Source organism: Paramormyrops kingsleyae, chromosome 17, assembly GCF_048594095.1.
Source record: "Paramormyrops kingsleyae isolate MSU_618 chromosome 17, PKINGS_0.4, whole genome shotgun sequence".
In the NCBI taxonomy this organism is placed as follows: Eukaryota; Metazoa; Chordata; class Actinopteri; order Osteoglossiformes; family Mormyridae; genus Paramormyrops; species Paramormyrops kingsleyae.
In genome coordinates, this window is record NC_132813.1 from 6,268,429 (window position 1) to 6,290,809 (window position 22,381).

The window sequence follows — 22,381 nt, forward strand, 5'->3', positions numbered from 1 at the left end:
ACGGTATCATTGACTCTGACCTTCCCGCGAATATGGCCAAAGGCAGGAATAATTAACTCCTGAGCCAAATCAGTGGGTGTCACCCAGGGGGCCTCTGCATCGCTCAGACAGATCCGTCTTCTTTGGGCAAGTGGCTTGCCCGCGTCCGGCGACAGACAGCCCTGGGGACGCCACGGGGACGCCGCCGGGCCGCCAGACTTTGTCCGAGACATCACAGGTGTGGGTCAATGCCTTATGAAAGCTTTGAAGCTCAGTACAGACAAAACAAGGGCAAGCGTGCACAGAGGTGAATGAAGTCAATGGAAACAGAACAGTCTTATCAACAGGACTTTGGTGGGAACTGTCAGGACTTGACTGGGAAGTGTTATTTCGGCTTAAAAGGCTGCTCAGCGTTATACACAAAGGGAGTCTGCCTGCTTCTGAAAAGGAAAATAAAAACATGGTTTTGTAAAGGGTACTATTATTACTTTTCCAGCACGCCCCCTCCAGGTGAGCACAACAACGCGTCTGACTGTCTTCCTTTCATTCAGTTGCACGTCAGAGGCGGTATAATCCCTGCTGTGATGGTTGCCCGCCTTACTTGCACAGGGTAGGGGCATCACGCAGCTCTCGAGTGGGGCAGGAAGAAGCGGCGCCCCCTGTGGAGTGGGGTAATTGGAAGTTTTGTAATGGGAAGAGGAAGCGGTTATCAGCATGCGCTCCCAAGTCCTGCCTGACGGCCACGTGTTTAATAGAGGGATGAAAATCCCCATTTATTCTCACTCCCCCCCCCCCCCCCAAAAAAAAACAGACCGTGTGGACCACTGATAATCCACACCCACTAAGCCATGGAAAAGCAGGTAAAGAAAGGGAGAGTGGACAAAAAGAAGGAGAGAGAGAAATGGCTGTCTTACGGAGCCCACAACCTGTCATAGTTCATTAGTCTATGGAAACAGGAGGATCTGGCTGGGCTTCAGCTTTGTTTGAGGCTATTTTTCTCTCTGTTGTCATGTGACCATCCTGTGGCTGAAAATGATAGATTTTTCACTGCTTCTTGACATCTCTGTAAAATGTCCATCAGTGCCAAACATGGCGTTATAACATCGGCGATGGACATCGATCCTCGCTGTCTAGCCGCTGCGAACAAAGGACCGACCAGGAAGCACCGTCGTGGGCCCTGCATGACCCAGACACACAGCGAATCCTGGAGTTAAAAAGCTGCCGTTACTTCTAGATTCATATGGGCAATTTTTTTTTCCTGACCGACTTAAATCCGGGGACAGGTGCACACTTCTAGATCATCTGTGGTGAAGTCCTGATTGCTGTCTGTCACCAAAAAGGAGACAACCAGAGATTGGGTACTAGATGTGGGGGGCGTTGGCATCATGTAAATCTACCCGGCATCTGCAGGGCCTCCACACAGTGCCCTCAATTGTTCATTTTCATGCCCACTGTATGGATTTATTACAGGTCAAAGGCAATGTACAGAAAGATGCAGGTTTATAAAAAACACTCCACTATTTACCTCGACTTCGGAATCTCCGGCCCCCAGGGCTTCAGGCTCCACCGCGTTTCATCTCGCCGTTATTTGGAAAGGTACCTGCCTCCTCGCCCAGTCTAAATACAAAGCCACTTTCGAAATGAAACCTCACAGGCCTCTGATCTGCCCGTCAGAGCTGCTCCCACCTCAGCAGTGTAGCGCGTGTGTCTGGACGGAGGGCACGGCCTTACCCTGGTACCTCAGCAGGAAGGAGCCGGGCTGAGGCCGCTGCTCGCTACGGAAGCGGACGGCGATGTGGTTGCTCTGGCTGCGCACCACCAGTCCCTTCATCAGGATGGACTCATTGGCCAGAACCAAGGGCTCCCGGCAGCCCAGGTCCTCCAGTGTCACCATCTCGCCCTCCAACAGGCTCACGTTCAATACCTGCATGTAGGGGACAGTGAATGTCAGGTAAAAAGAGGTAAAAAACGAAGACAGGTTATGACATAGCAGGACAGGAAAGATCACACCCTGGTAGATCAAGATGGACCAGGCCAGACCAAAGACCAAGTAAGCCAGCTCAACCAGACAAGGATCAGCCAGACCAGGCGGTTCAAGGATCAGCCAGACCAGGCGGGTCAAGGATCAGACAGACCAGGCGGTTCAAGGATCAGACAGACCAGGCGGTTCAAGGATCAGCCAGACCAGGCGGTTCAAGAATCAGCCAGACCAGGCGGTTCAAGGATCAGCCAGACCAGGCGGTTCAAGGATCAGCCAGACCAGGTCACCCTGCATCACTTTCCCCACAACCTGGTATAAAAGCCTGGTAAAATAATCTGTTCCAGCAGAGAGCCTTGCTTCTATTTTCAACCCCAAAGACATCTCGACCACTCCATAGCTATCCGTCTCTGTCTCCCACCAGGTGCTGGGTACAGGCTCACGCTGCTCAGATGATTGAGGAGGCATCCGCGGCCGGCCCGCATGCCGATCTGTAAGCACCCACCCCGTCAGCCACAACACCATCCCCCCAGCTCTGCCACGGCGCCGACCGCTGGTCCAGGGGAAACAGGGGCGGCAAAGCGTTCAGCTTCCCTGCTCTCCAGCCACGCGCCGCCACAGCTCAGCACTCGTGTGAGATTAATCTGGTTACACCTCACGCTGTGTTGCTGGCGCTGTGTTCTCCAGTCACGTGCACCCCCCCCACCCCCCCACCACATGTCCCATTTACAGATTGCTTTTGGGAGGAGGGTAATTTAAGAAAGAAAGTCTGTAAGCCTGCTTAGTTGGCCTCCGTTGTTAAAAATGACTGAAAGAGACTAATGGTTCAGGAGACTCCTGCCCATGTTCAGACTGTTTATTCTGTCTGCCACCTCTTTATTACAGCCGCGCTTCATCCGGCGCGCCGGCTTAACAGAAAGAGCTTTCCACAGAATTTTAACTGCCTCTGACCAGTTAGACCACTCAGAGAGATAGAGACGCAGGTAAGGAATAAAGAGAACTATTGGTAACGCTTTACTTAAAGCAGTCACATAATGCATTATACATACCTTCGTAATGCATTATGATGCATTCATAAAGTATTATTATCATAGGTAAAATAATGAAGCTCTCATCCGTAATGCACTATAAATACCTTCATAATACATTATAATGGTCAATATAAGAATTAGGGATGGTTTGTTCTGCTTAATGAAGGTATTAATAGTGCAATATAGAAGAGAGCTTCATAGAGCATTCATAATGCATAATAAACATGGCTATAATGTGTTATGCCTTTTTATAAAGAGTTATAGCTGTGTTTATAATGCTTTATGAATGCATTACAATGCATCATGATGACTGCTTTGATTGCTATCGTATAGTGACAGGGAAGTGTAATGATTAAGGTGCTGCAAATCTTCCAAGTAAACAGTATTTCATTACAGGTCTGTAATGAATACCGATTAAGGAGCAAAATGAGTAAATGTTCTTAAAGGGATTGTGAATGAAGATAAGGGGTCCTTTAAAGGGGAGTATGGGCCTGGAAGGTCTATGAGCACACCCGGGACAGCTTGCTGCTATGGAGACATTTAAGCTTCACTCTGATCTTTATTGAAGGCCCGCTGGCCACACACTGGGCCGGACACATCAAAGATCATAGAGCAGAAAAGGGCTTTAAGAGCACATTAAGCTTGGAGGAGCAGCAAGAGGCTTAGTGGAGTCGTCGGTTTAAGAAGTATCGCCATTGATGAGGTTGCGGGGGCTCCGAACCCGACCGGTGGCACAGCACCACCTTAACCAGAAGATGACCTTCTCGGCCCACTGCTCTATTGCAGGCTGACCTCGTGACATCGATCTTCGGCTCACCTCGCCCACATTCATTCAATGCTCCACGCATGATTATGCCAATAAGATCGCTCCTTTACCCCATCACCCTGTACTGGATAAGAGCTTGGAAGAGAGATGGGCACTCCCCCTTTTACAGAGAAACAAAAATAAAATCTGAGTGGTCTGTTAGGGAAAGTCACATGATGCAGCTACTGCAACAAAGTTTCACAATGAGGTTCATAAAAAAGGATGGTCCCACTGCTGGAATGTGAGCTAGGAGCGGAGTTCTTGACCGGGGCCGATTCCTCAAGGGTAATGAAAGTGTCTCCCGTCTGGCAGTGGCAAATTAAAATGGCTGAAAGCATGACCTAAACGATCAGCGGGTGAGACGGTGACATAATAGAAGCAGGAAATGCTGAGTGTCTGTCACAAGGCTTGAGGAGGGATGGGGAGGGGGCATTCCTCAGAGCAGAGCGGTGACAGTTTCTCTTCTGGAGATGCCCAGATTGTTTCCTAAGGCTCTCACTCTCCCTTTTACCCATAATGCATCATGGACAGCCAGCTCTCCACATGAACCTTATATTGGGCCGTGTCGACAAACAACAATATTGTGGCCCTTGGTGAATGAAACAAAGTGAGATAAATCTTGTCAGAGCTACCAGCCCCTATAAATAATATCCAAGGTGAGACATGTAGCAAACTACAGGATCTTTGGAATAGGAAGAGCTAAATTATCACACATCACCTGATGATTATAACAGCTTTATTAAAGCACTGTGGTTCGAATATGCCTAATGAGCTGGTAGTAAACTCTGGGTATTAGAAATACAGTCATCTAGATCACGCACATTAACGAAGTCTAAAATTTCCATGCGATAAACCTTGTGATCCCGTATATTTGTCTCCCTTTTATAAAATCCTGTGTTACGTACGATACTGTAATTAAGTGGTTGTGACAGATGAAGTTCCCTAAATGATCCCACATTTAATTCCCTGTGTGTTAAATTTCAATAAATAGACTTTACAATACAATCATTGTATTATTATTTTTTTTTTTTTGCCTGACTGATGTTTTGACATTCCAGTCATTACAGCATAATGCACTGAGACAAGCTGCTCTGCAGGGTAATGAAAACTCAATCAGGAGACAATGTAAAGGACCTCAGAAATGTCCTTCACGTGGGGTGGGGTGGGGTGGGGTGGGGCATTTTCCCAGCCCTAACTGCCGATGACATGGCTTGGCATTATGCTTCCTTGGGGGGGCTCCGGCATCATTTGGGAAGAGCCGCGTGACGGAATGTTGCCCTCAGACTGCGGGGTTGTGGTAGCGGACGTCTCTAATCTAGATGCCCGCGAGCCCTGGGGAATGTGTCCCTAAACCCTTTTGTGACAAAGCGGCTGCAAAGTTATGGAGGGAGCTGCCTGCGTGCTGCATTCACTTTTTAAATCTCTCCAAATCTTTTCTTTCAAGGACAAAAGGGGAAGAAATGACTTGGGGTGTCTCTCTCCCCCTCCCCCCTTCCATCCAGCATTTGATGTGCCATGGTCAGCTCAACTATTATTATGCGCATTTCCGAGATAAAACCTGCATCCTTATGACTCTCCTCTAACCTCACACACGTCTGTCATGCAAAGTACAACTCAGTTCCAATAGGTTCCTGACAGAATGTGCAGTAGCGTCCTGGCACTCCGGAATGCAGACATTAAATGTATGGCAGTGTGCAATAACTTGCAGGACTCTGAGCATAGCATAAAGGTCAGTTTGGTTTCTTACTTTGAGAAATATGTGGTATTTGTGTGTGTGTGTGTAGGCACACACACACACACACACACATATTTATATATGAACACTTATTTTGACCTTGTAGGGACATGTTTCCAATTAACACAAGATATACCTGAATTTTATACAAATCCGTTACTGCAATGAAAAAACTATAATACTATTTTGTACTACTCGTACTATTTTGTTTGGTTACTTATGGTTAATGTTAGGACTGGGTAGAGATTAAGGTTGTCATACATGGGATTGGGGTTTTGCTCATAGAAATAAATGGAGAGTCACTATAAAGATATAGATACCTAATGTGTGTATGTGTGTGTGTGTATATTATATGTACAAAAGATTTTTTTTTCAATCATGGGAATCAAAATAATATAATAGAGTTCAAGAATAAATAAGCATAACATTTTTGCATATTTGAGGCTTATTGTCTTTTTCAATCTCTTATTTCAGCAGAAGCCTGGTTTGTCTTTAGAGACGACGCTCTTTTGCGCTCTGGTCCAAATTAGTCTTTGGAGGCAGCGTTTAGTCTGCACAGGTGACTCTCACACACCACGTCTTGGTGTAATGTTCTGCATGGCTGGATCCCTTTCAATGTCCAACCTCCACTTTTCCTGTCTCTCTGCAGCGTTCTTCATGCCGGTCGGCGGTGCCAAAACCCCAGTTTAGCCCCCATTCTGCGTGCTTGGCATTTCAGGGCAATGTCATCCTCTGAGATCTCCTTCTGAGACGTGCAACAGAAGGAGCCCATCGCACAGGGACCGGGGAACGGCTGGCTCGGCAGATGTACGTGTGAAAGTTGCACATTTGAGAGATTATCACGAACAATGAAACGATGGCGCGATAATCCCCACGTTCTGTTACCGCCTACAATAAAAGACAATAGCAACATAACAGTGGCTCTCGTCCAGCGATGTTTTTTCCTAATATCATGCAGACATGTCTATGTAGGTGGAGCAAGGTGCTGTGATTAGACTTCAGGTCGAGTGAAGTCTGTAGAAGGCACCAATTCTATAATAGGTCTCTGGCAGGAGATTGGTCATGGGATTGGTCTGCGGATGTGGTGTGATGTGGATGGGGTAATGTGGTGATAGAAATATGAGTGGAGTGACGTGCTGTGATGAATCCATAGGCTCACAAGGGAGGTGACACTTCTGTGCGGAAATCAATGAGTCTTTGAAGGTGCCATATGTATTTTGCAGACAGTGCCATGTCATTTAATTTGGCTAAATCTATTACTGCAGTACAGTTCCCCTACCTCAGTTAAGAATGGCAAAGACAGAGGCAAGAGACATGCAAGTAATACCAGGAGGCCCACAGCTAGAAGAATCCCCTGGATTTTGATCGGGAGAGGGTGCAAAGAGGCAAAAGAACCTCATGACCACCCAAACCAGAAACACTAATGGATCATTTTACAGGAGCAAAAGCAGAACTTAAAGCATTTACAGACCAACAATTACAGGTGCTGAAAATGCTCATTTTCAATTCCTCCTATCCAAGTCTCTCTTCCTTCAGCTGAGCGGAGTCGCTTTTAGCAAATCCACACCTTCTCATTGACTGGGGCCAGCTGAGCCTCCTTCATTTACATTTCACAGAGGGCCAGAATTGTCGGCCTCTGGCAAGCATGAGAAGCAGCCCGTCGCTGACGAATTAGCCCCTCGCCGGCTCGCGGCTGCCAAATTCTATACCGTTTCCCGTGTCCTTGGAGCGCTCTGGCTACAACGAGATTACAGGCTGCTGGATACTCGCTGCCAAGGTGTGCCATTAGACATTATTACGGTGCTAATTCACAATCATGTTCCGAATTCCTTTGAAGCGTACTCAGACGAACACACACATGCACACAGACCTGTATTCATATCCTTATGGGGACCGTCCATTCATTTCTGTGGACATTTCTGAGGTCCTTTAATCCAAGCAATGACAACCTTAAACCCTACCCAAAAAAAATGGTCCCCATAATATCAAAATAACAGGTTTTTATCACATTGTGGGGACATTTGGTCCCCACTATGTAAAGTATATCTGCCCCACAGTCCCCAAAGATGCAAACACAGGCTGATTGTATTGAATGACAACCAGTGATAATTTATAATGTAAGTGTGTGAGGAGCCCTCCCAGAGACACAAAGAATTCTCCCAGACATAGAGAAAGGGCAAGGGGGGGGGGCTGGACCCTTTCCCAGGCAGCACAGGGCATAAGGCTGGAAAGCAGTACTAAATATAAGTATTCTCAGTCTGGGTGGGGGCCTGTCGGGCTCTGGTGCCCAGAAGCTCAGCACGAGCCTCCGTCAGCCTCCGCACCCACGTTTCAACTCCAACAGCCCCCTGAAACGTGACTCACGGGACGGCCCCACCCCTGTCTGAGAAAAGCACGCGGCAGACACCAAAGCGCGGCGAGTGTGTGAAGCTGCGATCGCTCCAATCGCGGCAGCTCAGACAAACACTCTTCAGGGCACTTTAGGCAATTTGGAGAACAATAAGTGCACTTGCTGGGAAAAGCTTTTTGATGGTAGTCATTGCAGAGGCCCCTGAAATATCCTATTACTACTGCCACGTTTATAAAAAAAAAAAAACAAAACGCAAATCTTAGATACGGTGAATCATTGTCTTCTGACGGAAAGAAAAAAATGCCAGATGAATTAATGCACAAATTCAATATATAGGAGACACTATCGCACACACCGTGTGGCAATGCAGAGGTTGGAACAATTCTGAATGTCGATTGGCTGCCCAGCACGTGTGACTCATGACTCAAACATAAGCTAGTTTCAGAAGATTTCTTTTTTTTTCCTTTCCTGCACCTGGATGTTGAGCAGAGATATTTGAACAGGACTCTCCACTCATTTCCCTTTTCCAAATCCCAGAGGCGCATCGCCCAAAGGCTAATCATGAGTGTTGACCCAGACCACGTATGGAAATTTCTGCTCGGAGATGTGAAGTTTCCAGACCTCCCATCTCGCCTCCTCTTTTATGACATACGGTACATCCCAACACACCACCCTTTCAGTGCAGACCTGTGGCCCGGAATCCACCCTCTTTGCATGTCGTCCCTCCATGTTGGGAAGATCTTCCACAAACCGACTGCTCTGCACTGTGGGACATTAACCACACAGAGACAGTGGTAGCGCCAGGGACAGCGCCGGCCCCCTGGCATCGTCACCTGCGGGGAAGACCGCCCCATCCAAGCACACTGCAGAGGACCCTGGGATTCCTGGAAGGGCCTGGGATACCTGGAAGGGCTGCACCTGAAACAGCCTGCTGGGGGAATCACTCTGCGGGTGAAATGTGAGGGGCCAGAGCCCCCGCAGACACACGCGGCTCAGTCACGGTCATTAAAGCTGTCCCTGCGAAATCCCGTTACTTCCCAACCGTATGTGTGGAAAGAGCCACAGACAGTCTCAGGCATTGTCTCAAGACCCAGGCATGGTATTTTCCAAGTTGGAGAAGATGGAATTACATTATTGTGAAACACCTCCATCCATTCATCCAGTCTAATGGGAGGGGGGCTTTCTTCATACTGATGAGAAGAGCAGGTATTGCACCCAGGGACATTGCTAGAAATTCTGGGCTTCCTGATAAAATGTCACCTTGCCACCCCCCGCCCCCGTCTCCCGCCACATATATATAATTTGAAAGTTGCATATATTCAAGGGCCCCTGTGATGTGGTGGGTGGAGTACCCATGCCCATACTGTGCCCCTGCTGAACCAAATTACTGCTGAATTAACAACACGAGGTCTGTTAAAGCAGAGGTGCCCACAGCTGTATGTATCGTCTTAAGACCCCCCTGAAACACACCCAGCGGAGGATGTGGAAGGGGAGAGCTTCAGAGAGATGGTGCCAGGCTGCCTCTATGCTGAAACGGGAGAGAGGGGAGTAACTTAAGGTGCAGGGTATAAGGGCGTTAAAAGTCTTGTTAAAGATCTTTGGCTTGCTTGGCATTTGGTATTGGTTGGCATTTGGTACTGGTTGGCATTTACCGAGCCCACCCTGACCCCCTGCGGAGCTGGAGATGCCTGAAATATACTCGATAACCACGCATGTGCGCAAGAAGACATTGCAGGGGATGCCAGCCCATCACGGGCCACAGTTATTGTTAGATATACTAAAACGTTTTGAAACCGCAATTCTGCAAATCCACCACATGCATCACAGGAAGGGATGTGGTAGGATATGTTTTTTTAATTGACTGTACTGCCAAGGATTGTGAAAATCACACACAAATCTCCCAAGCTTCCCATCTTGCTGTTTATTATCATAATTATTATTATTATTATTATTACTTCGTGGAAGGACACAGGGACGAGCACCTTTGCCCTCTCCGCTGACTGACGCACCCAAGCACGCTCGGTGCGTCGCGGTTATCTCCCGTTTCGCCGTCCGCCTCGCCGAGCTCATTGAGATTCAGCCCAGGATCCCGACGCGGAACACGCTGAATTGGTTTTCACGCAACATGCCCGGCTAAGACACGGCAAATGCAGAGGATGGAAAATCCAACAATGTGAAAACAAGCCCCGGATTATGTAAAATCATGCGCTCTCAAGTACAAAAAAATGGACAGTTGACTCAGCTCTTTCTTGAACAGTTCTTTTTCGTGAAATAATTACTGATCAGTGATTATACATTTAGATGTTGTGCTTTCAGAAAAGAATCACACTGCTGAAAATTTATGAGAGATAAAACTCATCTGACTCCAACACTCAGACATCAGACTCTGGGACAGAGAAGCTGGTGAGTGCGGTTTAATGTCCATTAAACCGTGAATGAACATCCATTCAGCGTTACCTCCAAACAAGCTATTAAATCATCAGCAAACGTTTCCCTAAACAAAGTCTAACGTGTTCGTTTCCTTACTAACTGTAGTTCAGAATCATTGAGAAACATAGTGACACAGATGTCCAGACGGCGCCCTTGACTGCCTTTTTCAGCCAGTTTTTCTGAGCATATCTCCAAAAACATTTCTTGGTGTAATTGAGTGTTTATTTCTGCTCTCTAGCTGTTCGATTCACGCCTCTTTAATGCTTCTGAAGCTCAAACACGGACCAGCTTTCCGTCGTAAGCCTTGCTCGTTAAACATTATGATACCAACGGCTGCCGCCGCATTATTTGATTATTTCTTTGCTTAGCCTGGGAATTTTTTTAATCATTCATGCGTCTTGATAAAGCACTTAAAGGGTGTTACGGTAGGACTCTGCAGAAGCTTGAATGAACAGGTTAAAAGACGTTCTTTCTGTAGTTTGTTTGGTACCTGCTTTTCAGAACATTAGTCAAAGCATCGGGCACTCTGTGAAAGGAGAACGAGATAATCAGGCGAGATTGATGTACCTGCTTAGTGCAGCACAGAACAACCCTGACATGTTGCAGAGCCACAAACGATGGGGGAACTCACACGGGAGATGCAACACGTACCGGGTATCTTGTCCCGCGCAGACTCATGCGTACGCAGACCGGAATACCGGGGGATTATTCACTCCTGATCACACCAACTGTTGCATATGTTCCGCCAGCTGTCCTCGCTAGCTGGCGTACGTGCGCGAGGCTCTGTTTCTCCCACTCTGCGCTCTTGACCGATGGCTCTTATTTATACGTCCGGCATCTCGAGCGGCCAAAGTAAATTGGAAAAGAAATGGAAATGAATCCGGGGCAATTCGAAAACATGCAGCATTTCCACGATATCGATCCTGTCACCTCAAACCAACTTTGACGAAATAAAATTGGGGTCTTGTACGACTACATTCGTGGTTATGTGCAAACCAATTTTTCTAAATGATAACAGATAATAAATGAGAACTAAAAGAATATCCTTTTGGCATGAAATTTAAATCAGAATATTCTTTTTAGCACGAGGCCGTGGAGCTAGGAAAACTTACCGTGCCTCAAGGAGACACTGTTTAACTGTCTCATTTGCTATGCATGGACAATACCGTGGGTTTCCAGGAATGATAATAATGAGGAAAAACCCATCAGTGCTTTGCCCCTCACTAGCTGAAAAGAAGAAACACTTCTGCAGATACAGAATGGACCGCCTCATGCTTCCATATAGTACCACTCAAGTGTAAAAGGCTTTATTTTGCAATCATGCCCTGTTAATCTGTTTGCAGAATGCAGAAGAACGCATTAATGGACAACTGTGATACACGTTTCCATGCCGACAACGTCTATAAAGATCAATGCCAATGTATATTCAGTTTCTTTTTCCGACAAAGGGCTAAATGATTTCAAAGGTGCGTCAGATCAATATGGCTATTTGTTTTGCATTCAAATCACCTCCATTTCTTTTTTGAAGGGCTACAGTGGGTATTTGCTGACGATGTACAGACGTGGTAACGCAAAGTCGCCATGGCCTTGGGCCTGCTTGACAAAGACGAACAGGGATTGCAGCGGGTTGCATCAGGTTAACCGTTAAGTGCCACACTCAGCACGGCAGGCAGACCGACCAACACAAGACGGCTCCCACAAAGGATCACAGGGCTGCAAATGGAAAACTCTTGATCCAAGCACACTTGAGGGAAGAACTCTGTTTAACCCAGGGCCAGCTGATGGCATTGGCAGAGTAAGAGGCAGCCAAACCACAAGCAATTAAGAAAAGTTTCACGGAATGCCGTCACACTTCCATCAAGTGAAAAAAAAATCGGAATGAATCCCCGGAATTTTCATACAAGAAGAACTGGATTTTTAATTTACTAAATATTGCTAGCTACAGAGATGTGGAATACTAGTAGAGATGTGGCTACTAACATAATGCTTTTCAGACAGCTCTAGGTTCTTATGTCTGATATATAACTTCCTGTTCAACACACACAGCATTTAAGCAGTTTGGTATGTGACACACATGCTACATGAAAGTCAGTCACTGAGTGTGATGGCTCCTGAAATGGGACAGGGTGGAAGGCGGAATTTCAAAAACAAACCTTTCTCAAAAGCACTCTCATGGCCCAACAATTGAAAAACTATTCAACGCAAGCTGGGCTAGCTGTTGACCCTGATGTTAGCTAGCTAGCTAATGTTAAATTATTATTAAATGTGTCATGACATGTTGCACTAAAACTCCTTTGCATAAAATTAGTTAAGTGCCTCATTGCATTTATTGTCAACTTTTATATTAGATATATCATATTGAAGAGGTTTTGAGAGTTTTTATCTTATGTGCTTCGGATTTGGATGAATGAAAGGTTCTTCAATAAAATGGGACTAAGCTTCAATTGAGAATTATGTAAAAGGCACAGTAGATAGCTAGTGTTAGGTTAACTTGAATAATTGCATTTATTGTTACATGTTAAAATTGCTGATACACCTTATCTGCTTGTCACTATTGTTACATATGAAAATCTGAGGGCAGTATTTAAAATTGACTCATAAGTAAGAAATATTTTGCACTTGTCTATGCAAATGAAGATGACATTTTGTTAAATCAATGCTATCAGAATTTCTAGCATACAGTGTTAATGCTCAAGGACGGAAAAGAATAGTCCAGTGTCTCTCAACCCGGTCCTCGTGGACCCCCAGACCCCCAGACCCCCCCCCAAGCCCCAATGTCCCAACACACCCGCATCAGGTATTTCTGTTCTTGGTTGCTTAACTGTTTTGTTCAGGTGTGCTGAGAGCTGGGGACGGGGGCAGGAGGGGGAATGTGGACTGTCTGTTCGAGGACTGGGTTAAGAAACACTGGACTAATGTAACTGTCAGACGGGTTGAGGGGTTACAGTGTGCCACTCCTACCTTAGGGCAATAGAAAGCTCTGGATCAATCGAGTAACAGAAAATGCACCATGAAAAACAACCCGAGAGAAAAAATGTGGGAAGCCTGAAGTGTTGCTTCCTCCTGTAAAGCCTCGCAAGAAAATCTATGGAAAACAGCATCCCTTAGTTCAGACAAAGGTCACCATGCACTTTCGCAAAGATGCTACCCGGTGTTGTTTCTCGAGGCGAACGGCAATTCAATTTAACGCTCCGTAGGGGGAGCGGTCTTGTCTTTGCGCACACAAATAAAATGGAAAATGTACAAAGGAGCGAGAACGAGAGACACAGAAGTTAGAATAGGCAACATATGTCTGCAAATAGGCTCAAAGAAGGAGCTGCCACAGCGTTTCGGTCAACGACAGTTAAGTTTCTCATTTGCAGTGGATTCCCATTCTTTGCAGCCCCATTGATCCTACACAAAAAAACGAAGCAAGCCGTTCCAGGGCCTCGTGATTTCATATCAGACTCCAAGCATGGGGAGTCATAAGCAGCGGCCAATAAGCCAGGTTTTTAATTGCCCTCTGCTTTCCAGTGATAAATCCCAGGCGGTTAGTCGAGGAAGGTCCGGGGAATCAATGGTGCTATTGATCTTGTGTGAAAGCTGCGGATAGAGGTTAGCAGAGGAAGACGGGGGCGGGGGGGGGGGGTTGGGGGGGTGGGGAGCATCGGAGAGATGGTCCTGGTATGGTGCTGAGCTGAAATCAGAGAAACGCGAGCAGGATCTTATCACAGTCTGGCTGTGAGACGATTGACCTGAAAATCAGCGCCCCGCAGAAGTTCCGTCTTGCTCCATTCAAGCCTCTCACTGCTGGTCATTCCGACTCTCGGCTTACAGGAGCTTCAAGGATTCCTCCGTGACTCCCGAAAAAGTCAGCGTCAGACGCTGCCTCTACTGAAATCTCACCCCTCGACCCATCTGTAAAAAAACATCTCCACTATCTTATTTCCACTAAAGTCTCAATCTCACTCGCTATGGCTTCCAGCAACCACACTCTGTCATTCGCCGTTGGAGCTGGGGAGGAGGTCTCTCTGTCAGAATACCCCTCCAAACAAAATTATGTCCTCGTAACTTCAAGAAAGGTTAGCAGAGCACCAGAGTCTAGGAGAGTAGAGTGGCGAGGCAGAGGCTTACTTGAATCAAAGGCAGGAGAGAAGGCTGCACAGAGCTGATAGCTGACCTGCCTGTGCCGATTCACCTCTGCCAGGAAGGGGGGGGAGAGGGCCGCATATGAAAGAACTACAAGTGCGTCGTGGCACACTCCAGCTCTTAAAAGCTCTACCTTGGCCACACGCAGCAACTTATAGCTCCCACAACAATAACAAAATACAAGCCATGCTGAGCAATGTGTTCCTCCTCAAGCACTTTCATCTCTTGAAATTTGATGTTGCAGTTTGGCTCACTGGCCGAATATCATGTACATCTGCAGATGGGTGGTGGTGGGGGGGGGGGGGGACAAACACCCTCAAGGACTTAGAGTGATGACTATGTTTTGGAGAGAATGGTGCTGGACTGTCAAGTAAAAGCAAGCGATCCATATCCCCAGGCAAACTGATGAGGCCAGTGGCCCATCTCTGGGGGCTTTCTTTGTCTTTAACGTTGGCAGGAAACAGAAGTGATTGCAGAGAGTACCGAGTTGGACAAGGCGATAAGCCTCCCTCTCGCATCAGCCCCTCTTCCTTGGAAGGAGTGGGAAGAGAAAGACGAGGGGCGGAAGGGAGCACAGGCTGATTGATTTTGTGCCCTTGATTGTTTCGCTCGCATTGCCATCGCAGTCAGCCGGCGTCGGTGGCTGGCTGGGGCACACGGAGACGCAGCAGGGACAATCATCGGTGCTGCAAAAAAAGAAATCTATGAGAGAAGAACCATGAAGGCTGCATATTCCATTTTCATGGGCTTTTCTTTCCCTACCTGGTCAAAGACATTCTCCAAACACAATGACCCAAACCCAAAGCCCACAGCAACCACCCATCACTTGGGTCTCCATGCTTTGGTGCAGGCCGGCTGACACAGCCACAGCAGGGGATTTTGAGAAGGTGATGACTTTACATTCAGTTTGTCGGCCAATCACATTACGATATGAATGCATCGCAGCCAATTACATCCATTTTCTGTAACCACTTACCCTATTCAGGGTCACTGGGGGTCCAGAGCCCATGGCCACAAAGCAGGGAACAACCACACACCATTCACACCTATGGGCAGTTTGGTAGCTCCAATTAACCTCAGGATGTTTTCGGACAGGGAAGGGAAACCCAGGTACCCAGAGGAAACCCCAGGATCACATGGGGAGAACATGCAAACTCCACACACATGCTAACCGCCGCACCACCATCCCACCAATCACCTCCACTTTCTACAAACCATCCCGTGAAAGATGTCTCACCATAGAAACAGTGAAGGGAATTTACTAATAAATGTGTTTATTGCACGCCGATCAAAGGTTACCCTCAATTTGCACAAGTTACAGCAGAAACTGCTTGAAGAGAGAATTAACCTTTGGTTTCAGACCGGAGAAGCCAAGTCACATAAATACTGGGAAGATAAACCTGTATTTGGGTTAGAAAAATATTGCAGCGTAGGATAAACGTTTGAAGAGGCACAGTGAAGAAAAAAAAAACAGGCCTTATACGTATTGGGAATTAGGAATATCTCCTGTATGTAGTTTGCATACTCATTTCAGCAGAGCAGTTAATAACTGTTTATGCCTAATAGGCTTATGCTTAATAGGTTATCGGACAGAAGACAGCAGATCTGCAAGGCAGAAAATTCTGTCTCTTTCGCCACCCTCAGTGCTCCGTTCTTCCTGAATCTATTAGGGATTTACACTAAACAGTCAAACACTTGAGTTAGAGCTGAGATTAAAAATACAGGCGGGGCGGGGAATGGGGGGGGGGGGGTAGTGGGAGTCAGCAGTATTATAAGAGAGCGGATGAATAATCTACTAGCCTAGCTAAATATGGACACTGAGTCAAAACGTGTTATGTCTGACTAATCGATGCTCAAGGCTACTACTGGAACTCCCCAGTAGGGATCATCATTGGTACTGGGCGTCGAATATTTGACAGAAATAGAGTCACCCCCCGGTCATTATACTTTATTTGGTGAAACGTCTTTGGTGGAAAAAGCTAGCGCCGCAACAATGCGTTACGAGGTTGTCTAAAGGGTGCTGTAGGTGGCAACGATGGCAGCGATACCTACGCAGACTGTTTCTCGGCGTAGGTTTTATGCCCAGAGTCACGGCAACATATCAGAGACGTGAGAAGTTAATGCCTTGCCGCCTTTTTCGGGTACGGCGTTAAAGAGAGATTAGGGGATGACGGAAAAGGAGTTGAGGGAGAACATGGAGAGCCAGGTTGCTCTGGCGACACGGATTTTGGCGGTTAAACATGAGCGTGAGTCGTCGGCGGTTGCTGGGGGAAGGTATGTGTGTGGGGGTGGGGGGTTTGTTTATGAAGGTTTCGTGGGAGGCAGTATGCATGTTCTTTGGGCGAGGATGGCATGTTCCTGATGTGCTTTGAGCTACTTTGCTCAACTTAGCAGAAACCGCAAAAACAACAACGCCCGACAGCCGCCGTTACCGAGGTGGCCCCCCCACGAGTCCACATCAGAATCTCAGCAAGCCAGCTTCCATAATGTTCCTCAAATCGGTGGCTTCTCTTCTGTTTCTGTCCTGTTTTGAAGACGTAGTGACGCGGTGCGGAACGGAAGCACAACTGTAGCCATAGCAATTAGCTACATGCTAACGAGCACTTAGCGAGCATACTTCACGCAGAAAACGGAAAATGCTGCAAACAAAGTACATGTCGCAAGGCGAGGTGCTGTCACACATGATTTACTCATTTTCTCTTTGCTTGGAGTTATTCTCTCTTTTTCAACCATAGCCATACAAGAGAGCTTTCACAGAATTCACTACTTCATTGAACTCCTTATCTTATCTTAGCTACTGATATGCCAGGTTAGGGCATTTAACAGCATATGACTGGTTTTTACCCTTAACTGAATTGATTGGCCCTAATTTCGTTTTCTATTCCCATCTCACCGAGTGTATGCAATTTAATTTTGTGCACTTTCTGGTGCTGAGATGTGGAGGAGCAATCACAAAGCAAAAAGACACTTTAATAGACATTTGGAAAAATTTGCTAGAAGGCAGAACAGATCATCGCTGCTTGTTTTTCATTAAGCAGTATTTCTCAGTGCGCGGCCACGGGCAGACGCGAGCAGCGGTCCAGTCTGCCTGAAAAACACCGGCTTTCGGTCCAAACAAAAACCAAATCCCTCCATCTGTGGCCGTTCTATGCTTCTATTCCCTCTATTTGCTTCCACTGCTAAAAGGACAATGGGGGCCAATTGCTTCGAGAAGGGTACCAGTCTGGCTCCTCCAGCCGCATTCCGAAAGATACCAACTTCGACACCATAAGCCACTTAATTTGGCTGTTGCCGGCAAGGTGGAGGATAGGGAGGAGTCGCGACTGGCGGGGGGGGGGGGCGGGGGGCGGGGGGTGGGGGGGAAGCGAGAGGTTAATGTAGTTGGTGGAGAGAAATTGAGAAAGCCCCCGGTATCAGATTGGCTAGAAAAGTGGTCATGTGACTTGGAGGAGGCCAGCCGTTGTGTCTATACACACTAAGCTTGAATTTAAACGAGAGAAACTAAGAAGATCCAGGATCTTGGCAAGGGGAAACCCTGCCAAGATCCACCACCACCAGAAAGCAGGCAGGTCAAGAGCACCGATCACCTCCACATCCAGCGAGTCCGAGTGAAGGGGCTGCGGCACACGCCATCACAATGTGGGTGTTAAAGAATATCGCCTGAGCACAGGGTCCCCCACCAGAGGGGGAGGGGGTGGTATTCTGACAGCTGCCATGGAGCAGCACTGCAGACATACAGTGACAAAAGAGGTACACGGAATTACCGAACGAGACAGTCTATTTTTTTTTTAATTTCAAAAAGAGACATTAAGGTCTCCAGTGAGGCGCACGATGCTGTCTAGTGAGACGGCAACGACAGAGCCAATCTGTCACAGCGAGCGGTGCACTTGTAATAATGCTGTTACAGAAGGATATCGCTGAGACTAACCTAATTATTGGGAGGAGGCCACCCAACGGTGGCCCATAGGGTATCTTGTTAGTTTTATGCAATTAATTGACGGGGGAGGGGGAGGTTCTTTTCACATTGGGTACGTGGACTCAGGACACGCCCCCTTTCCGAAAGCAGCCTGCCTATTGGCCGACGCAGCCGCAACGCAGAGGTACCTGGGAGACGGCCATTTGTACCCAACAGCCGGTAGATTTGGTGCGAGGTCAGACCACACAGCCCGTTCCACTGCTGCTGCCGCCTCATCTGAACTGCGCGCACATTTGATAGGTGTAACCACTGTGTCCGAGGAAGACAAACGTTGACTTTCTGGCTGTCAGGAGAAAAACATGTCATGCAATTAGCTCCTGTCAGCACGAAATCCACCATAGAGCAGCGGTACCAGCGATGTTAAATACAGTATAAGAGGATTATGCAGCGATAATAGGTGCTTCATTTTTAATTTTTTGTTTTTACTGGCATATCTGGAAACCCCCCCTCCCCCCCCAGTGTTCTGCAGCCCACTGGAATGCTAAACCGTGGCTGGGGAACCCATGCTATACAGTACGGGCTCTCAACCTCATGACGTTCATGGATGGAAAGTAACAAACCCCCCACAGAAGCCCCAGCGTCCCCCCACCTGCTGGAATACTGGCCACGGACCAGTACCAGTCCACAGACCAGGGGTTGGGAAGATGAATGGGTGCATTCTTATTATTAATTAAATTTTTAATTTAAGTTTTTCATGTCAGGTTATTATACCATATATTTATTTAATGAAAACCATCGTTTTAATTATGTATTAATATTGATTTCATTTTAATTTTAGTTATGCTCACCACAACAGTAGAGCTTTTTGTGCTCAAGTCTCCCATTTACAACCCCAAAAACAGAAAACTAACTTGTATTGGCTTTAAAAGCACTAAATCAACCCCACAAAATGAACAGCACTATATTATTAGCAATAATATCGTACTTTTTGGCTATAGCTATAAGATAGCATTGGCTGGTAAAATAACTGTTTTAACAGGGGCAATGACTATCTCAAAATAAGGTATGTAGAATAATATATTAATTTATTTATTTATCTGCCTTTTTTATACCACTGAATGTTCTACTGAAGCAGGTGAACTTAAAGGGCAAAGAAGCGGGACCTAAACCTTAAGACAGGATGCAGACTCTCAGCCTTCTAACCTTTAAATGCTGCTGCCTGCAGTCCTGTTCTTTCACAGGCCCCCAGTGGCCCGTTGCCATGTGTCTGCTTTCGTCAGGGTACAATGGGGGAGAGAGGACCCCCACAGGGGTGGCCGCAGCTGTGCCCGAGCTAAATCACTGACCTTTTATCTGCACCAGTATCCTGTTCATCGCAACCTCATGTCCTCACAAATCCCCAGCGTCGGGTTAAGCTGCTAAAGTATCCCTCTCTGTCTTAAAACGACTGAACCACGTCCTTCTTCAAGAAGGGGGGCAGGGGGTGGGCTCTGAGCAGTTGGTATTCTGATAACGCCAGAATTCAACTACATACTCACTGCAGCCTATAGCACATAAATTGGCAATTAATATTAATATTAACACTACTGTCAGTCATAAATCAAATATTAGCTTAAAAAAGGCCACATGTCAGGTGCCTTTCCTTGCCTTCTCAAGACTAAACATTAGGGGGCACTGTGAGGCTCTTTGGGGGGGCATGCAAACTTCACTCACAACTTCTGGCAGGTAATTAACAGACCCATCTTTTACTTACTTTGGGTCTCCCGATATGAGTGAATTGTGGGTGATCAGGACGTGTCCAGGATTATTGATTTTGGCTGCAGGGAGAAGTAATCATCTCTTGTCTCCAGGCAATTGGCACACAATGTTCCCGTGGGTGGGATGGGGGGGGGGCGGGTTACACCTACCAGACTGGCCTGGTAGCAGAGTGAAAAGTTGACGAAAAAAATAAAAACACAGCAGCCCCCACATAACCACGAAGTCCCCATAAGTCCCCTGCCCCTGTTTTAACAACTGCAGCACAAACTCAAACAGCTAACGACACATTAAAAATTGATAGGATAGCTGTAATGGCCAGCTTTCAGGATAAAGAGGTTCTGCGGTGCATTAAACCCCCAGAGCGCGGAGTGGAGTGCAGCGGGGGAAAGGAAAACAAACGAGGCTGAGTGAAAATCTGGAGTCCTTCAGCATTATAGGGGAAGGTTTCCTCAGTCCGTGTGGGTCGGGCAGGAGGAGAGCGGCCTGGGATGTGCTCGTGCTGAGATGAAGCTTATTATTATCATTGAGTAGAGCTGTTATCCAAAGCGGCGTCTGATATCACCCTTTCACACTGTCACTCTCGCCATGCACTACCCCAGGACGTCTCCTGTCCGTCTTCTGCTGTCCCCTCCAGCCTTCCACACTCAGAGCGAGTGTCCCTAGATATCTACGCTGGGACTCTCACCCATTCGGATGGGGAATACTATTGCGTAAAGTTTTTTTGACGACACACTCCTGACATCCCTAGTTCGCTTCCTCATTTACTGGAGTTGGTGTTAAACTGTGTGACACATGATTGGGGGGGTGGGGGGGAGGGCACTGTCTGCGTAGAAGGTGAGTCATGTGACCACACGAGCCTGCCAGATCGCAATCCCACTCACTGAGCTTATGTTCCATTCCTTATATAAGAGTTTTCTCATATTATACATTATGCGAGTCTTCTCTGGTGCCCAGTACACATGCCCAGGACCCAGTGCCCGGCCCAGTGCCCATTTTGGTTATATAAAGCCCCCCCCCCTACCCCCCCACACTAACACCAGAATGCCGGCGGTATTGTTAACCCCATTTCCACTCCTGTCCCCAAATAGGCTCCCTGTCATTTTCCTCATTTGTTCACCGTCAAACTCGGAGCAGGTCTTATGAGGGGGAAACGCCAGAAATAAACCCCGGCTGCCTTCCCCGAAAATCCATGGGTCACATGGTTCTGTGCTCATCCTAAATCAGCGTTTAGCTCTCGAACTGAAATAAATGAAAAAAACAAAAAGCTTTTCTGCGGGAAGTGTGTATATATGTGTATATATATATATATATATATATATATTTCATGGGTTTGTGCCATGTGAGATATTAAACTATATAGAGCAGCAGTTCATACAAAGCAGGCATATGTGATGAAAATTCAGCATATGCATGACAAAACCACTGCTGTATAGGGTATTCAAAAAAATTTTCTAATGCCACTTGTGGAAGCGGTAATTACTGTTCTTACTCATGCGACACTGAGGCTTTCGGTAACTCTGGGCAGAGCCAGCCCACCCTGCTGAGCGACAGCTGCGCTAACAAAAATATATTACGAAAAAATAAACTTGGCAGTCTCGAACTCGATCTCTCAAAGTTGTTTTTTTTTTTTTTTATATATATTTCCTTCCAGCAACATCGCCGTCTGCGCACGTCGAGGGGGCACACGCCGGACGTGGCCTGGATGGCGTGGCGAATCGCAAGCAGGCGGGCCGCACGCAGACGTCGGTGGGAGCTGCGTTTATAGCAAGTTTTAGCACGTAGAATTTTAGCCTAAAGGTGCTCGACGCGCTCCGTCTTCTCCGGCTACTGCGGCCGCTGGGGCAGCGCCCTGAGACGTGCATTGGGCTCGACTGGGGCTGTCCTCCCCCAAATAAATAGATGCTTTACGACTCCTGAATAATTCAGGCGACCTGCAGACCTCAGAGACGGACATTATGCGGTCGACAGATGAACCTCTAGGCCTCTGCTGCCTTCAAACTTAATCCTTGTACTAGCAGCGTGGATGGGATATCGGACCTGGGAGCTCCCTACTCCAGGCGGTTCAGGGCTGTCAATAAAAAGCGGGGGGGGGGGGGGGGGGGGGGCATACAAAAGCCACCCGCTTGTTTACCTAAAGCAACAAACCCACATTTTGGATCACACATTCTACACCAGGGTTCTTCAAATCTGGACCTTGATTCCAAATCCAGGCCTTGTTTTCAGTTCTCCCAGGTAGTCAGTTTAATAATTACTGATTCTGATTGGTCAGAG

The 22,381-nt window shown here is 47.2% G+C and overlaps 1 protein-coding gene across 3 annotated transcripts in view; it reads right to left on the minus strand.

Moving 5' to 3' along the window:
* The window catches only part of sez6b (seizure related 6 homolog b), a 164,552-nt gene that overhangs the window by 47,124 nt on the left and 95,047 nt on the right, over nt 1-22,381 (minus strand). For all 3 annotated transcript variants that reach the window (XM_072701537.1, XM_072701539.1, XM_072701538.1), the window contains exon 4: nt 1,711-1,903. In XM_072701537.1, the coding sequence (XP_072557638.1) occupies nt 1,711-1,903 (193 nt within the window). The remainder of the gene's footprint in view (nt 1-1,710; nt 1,904-22,381) is intronic.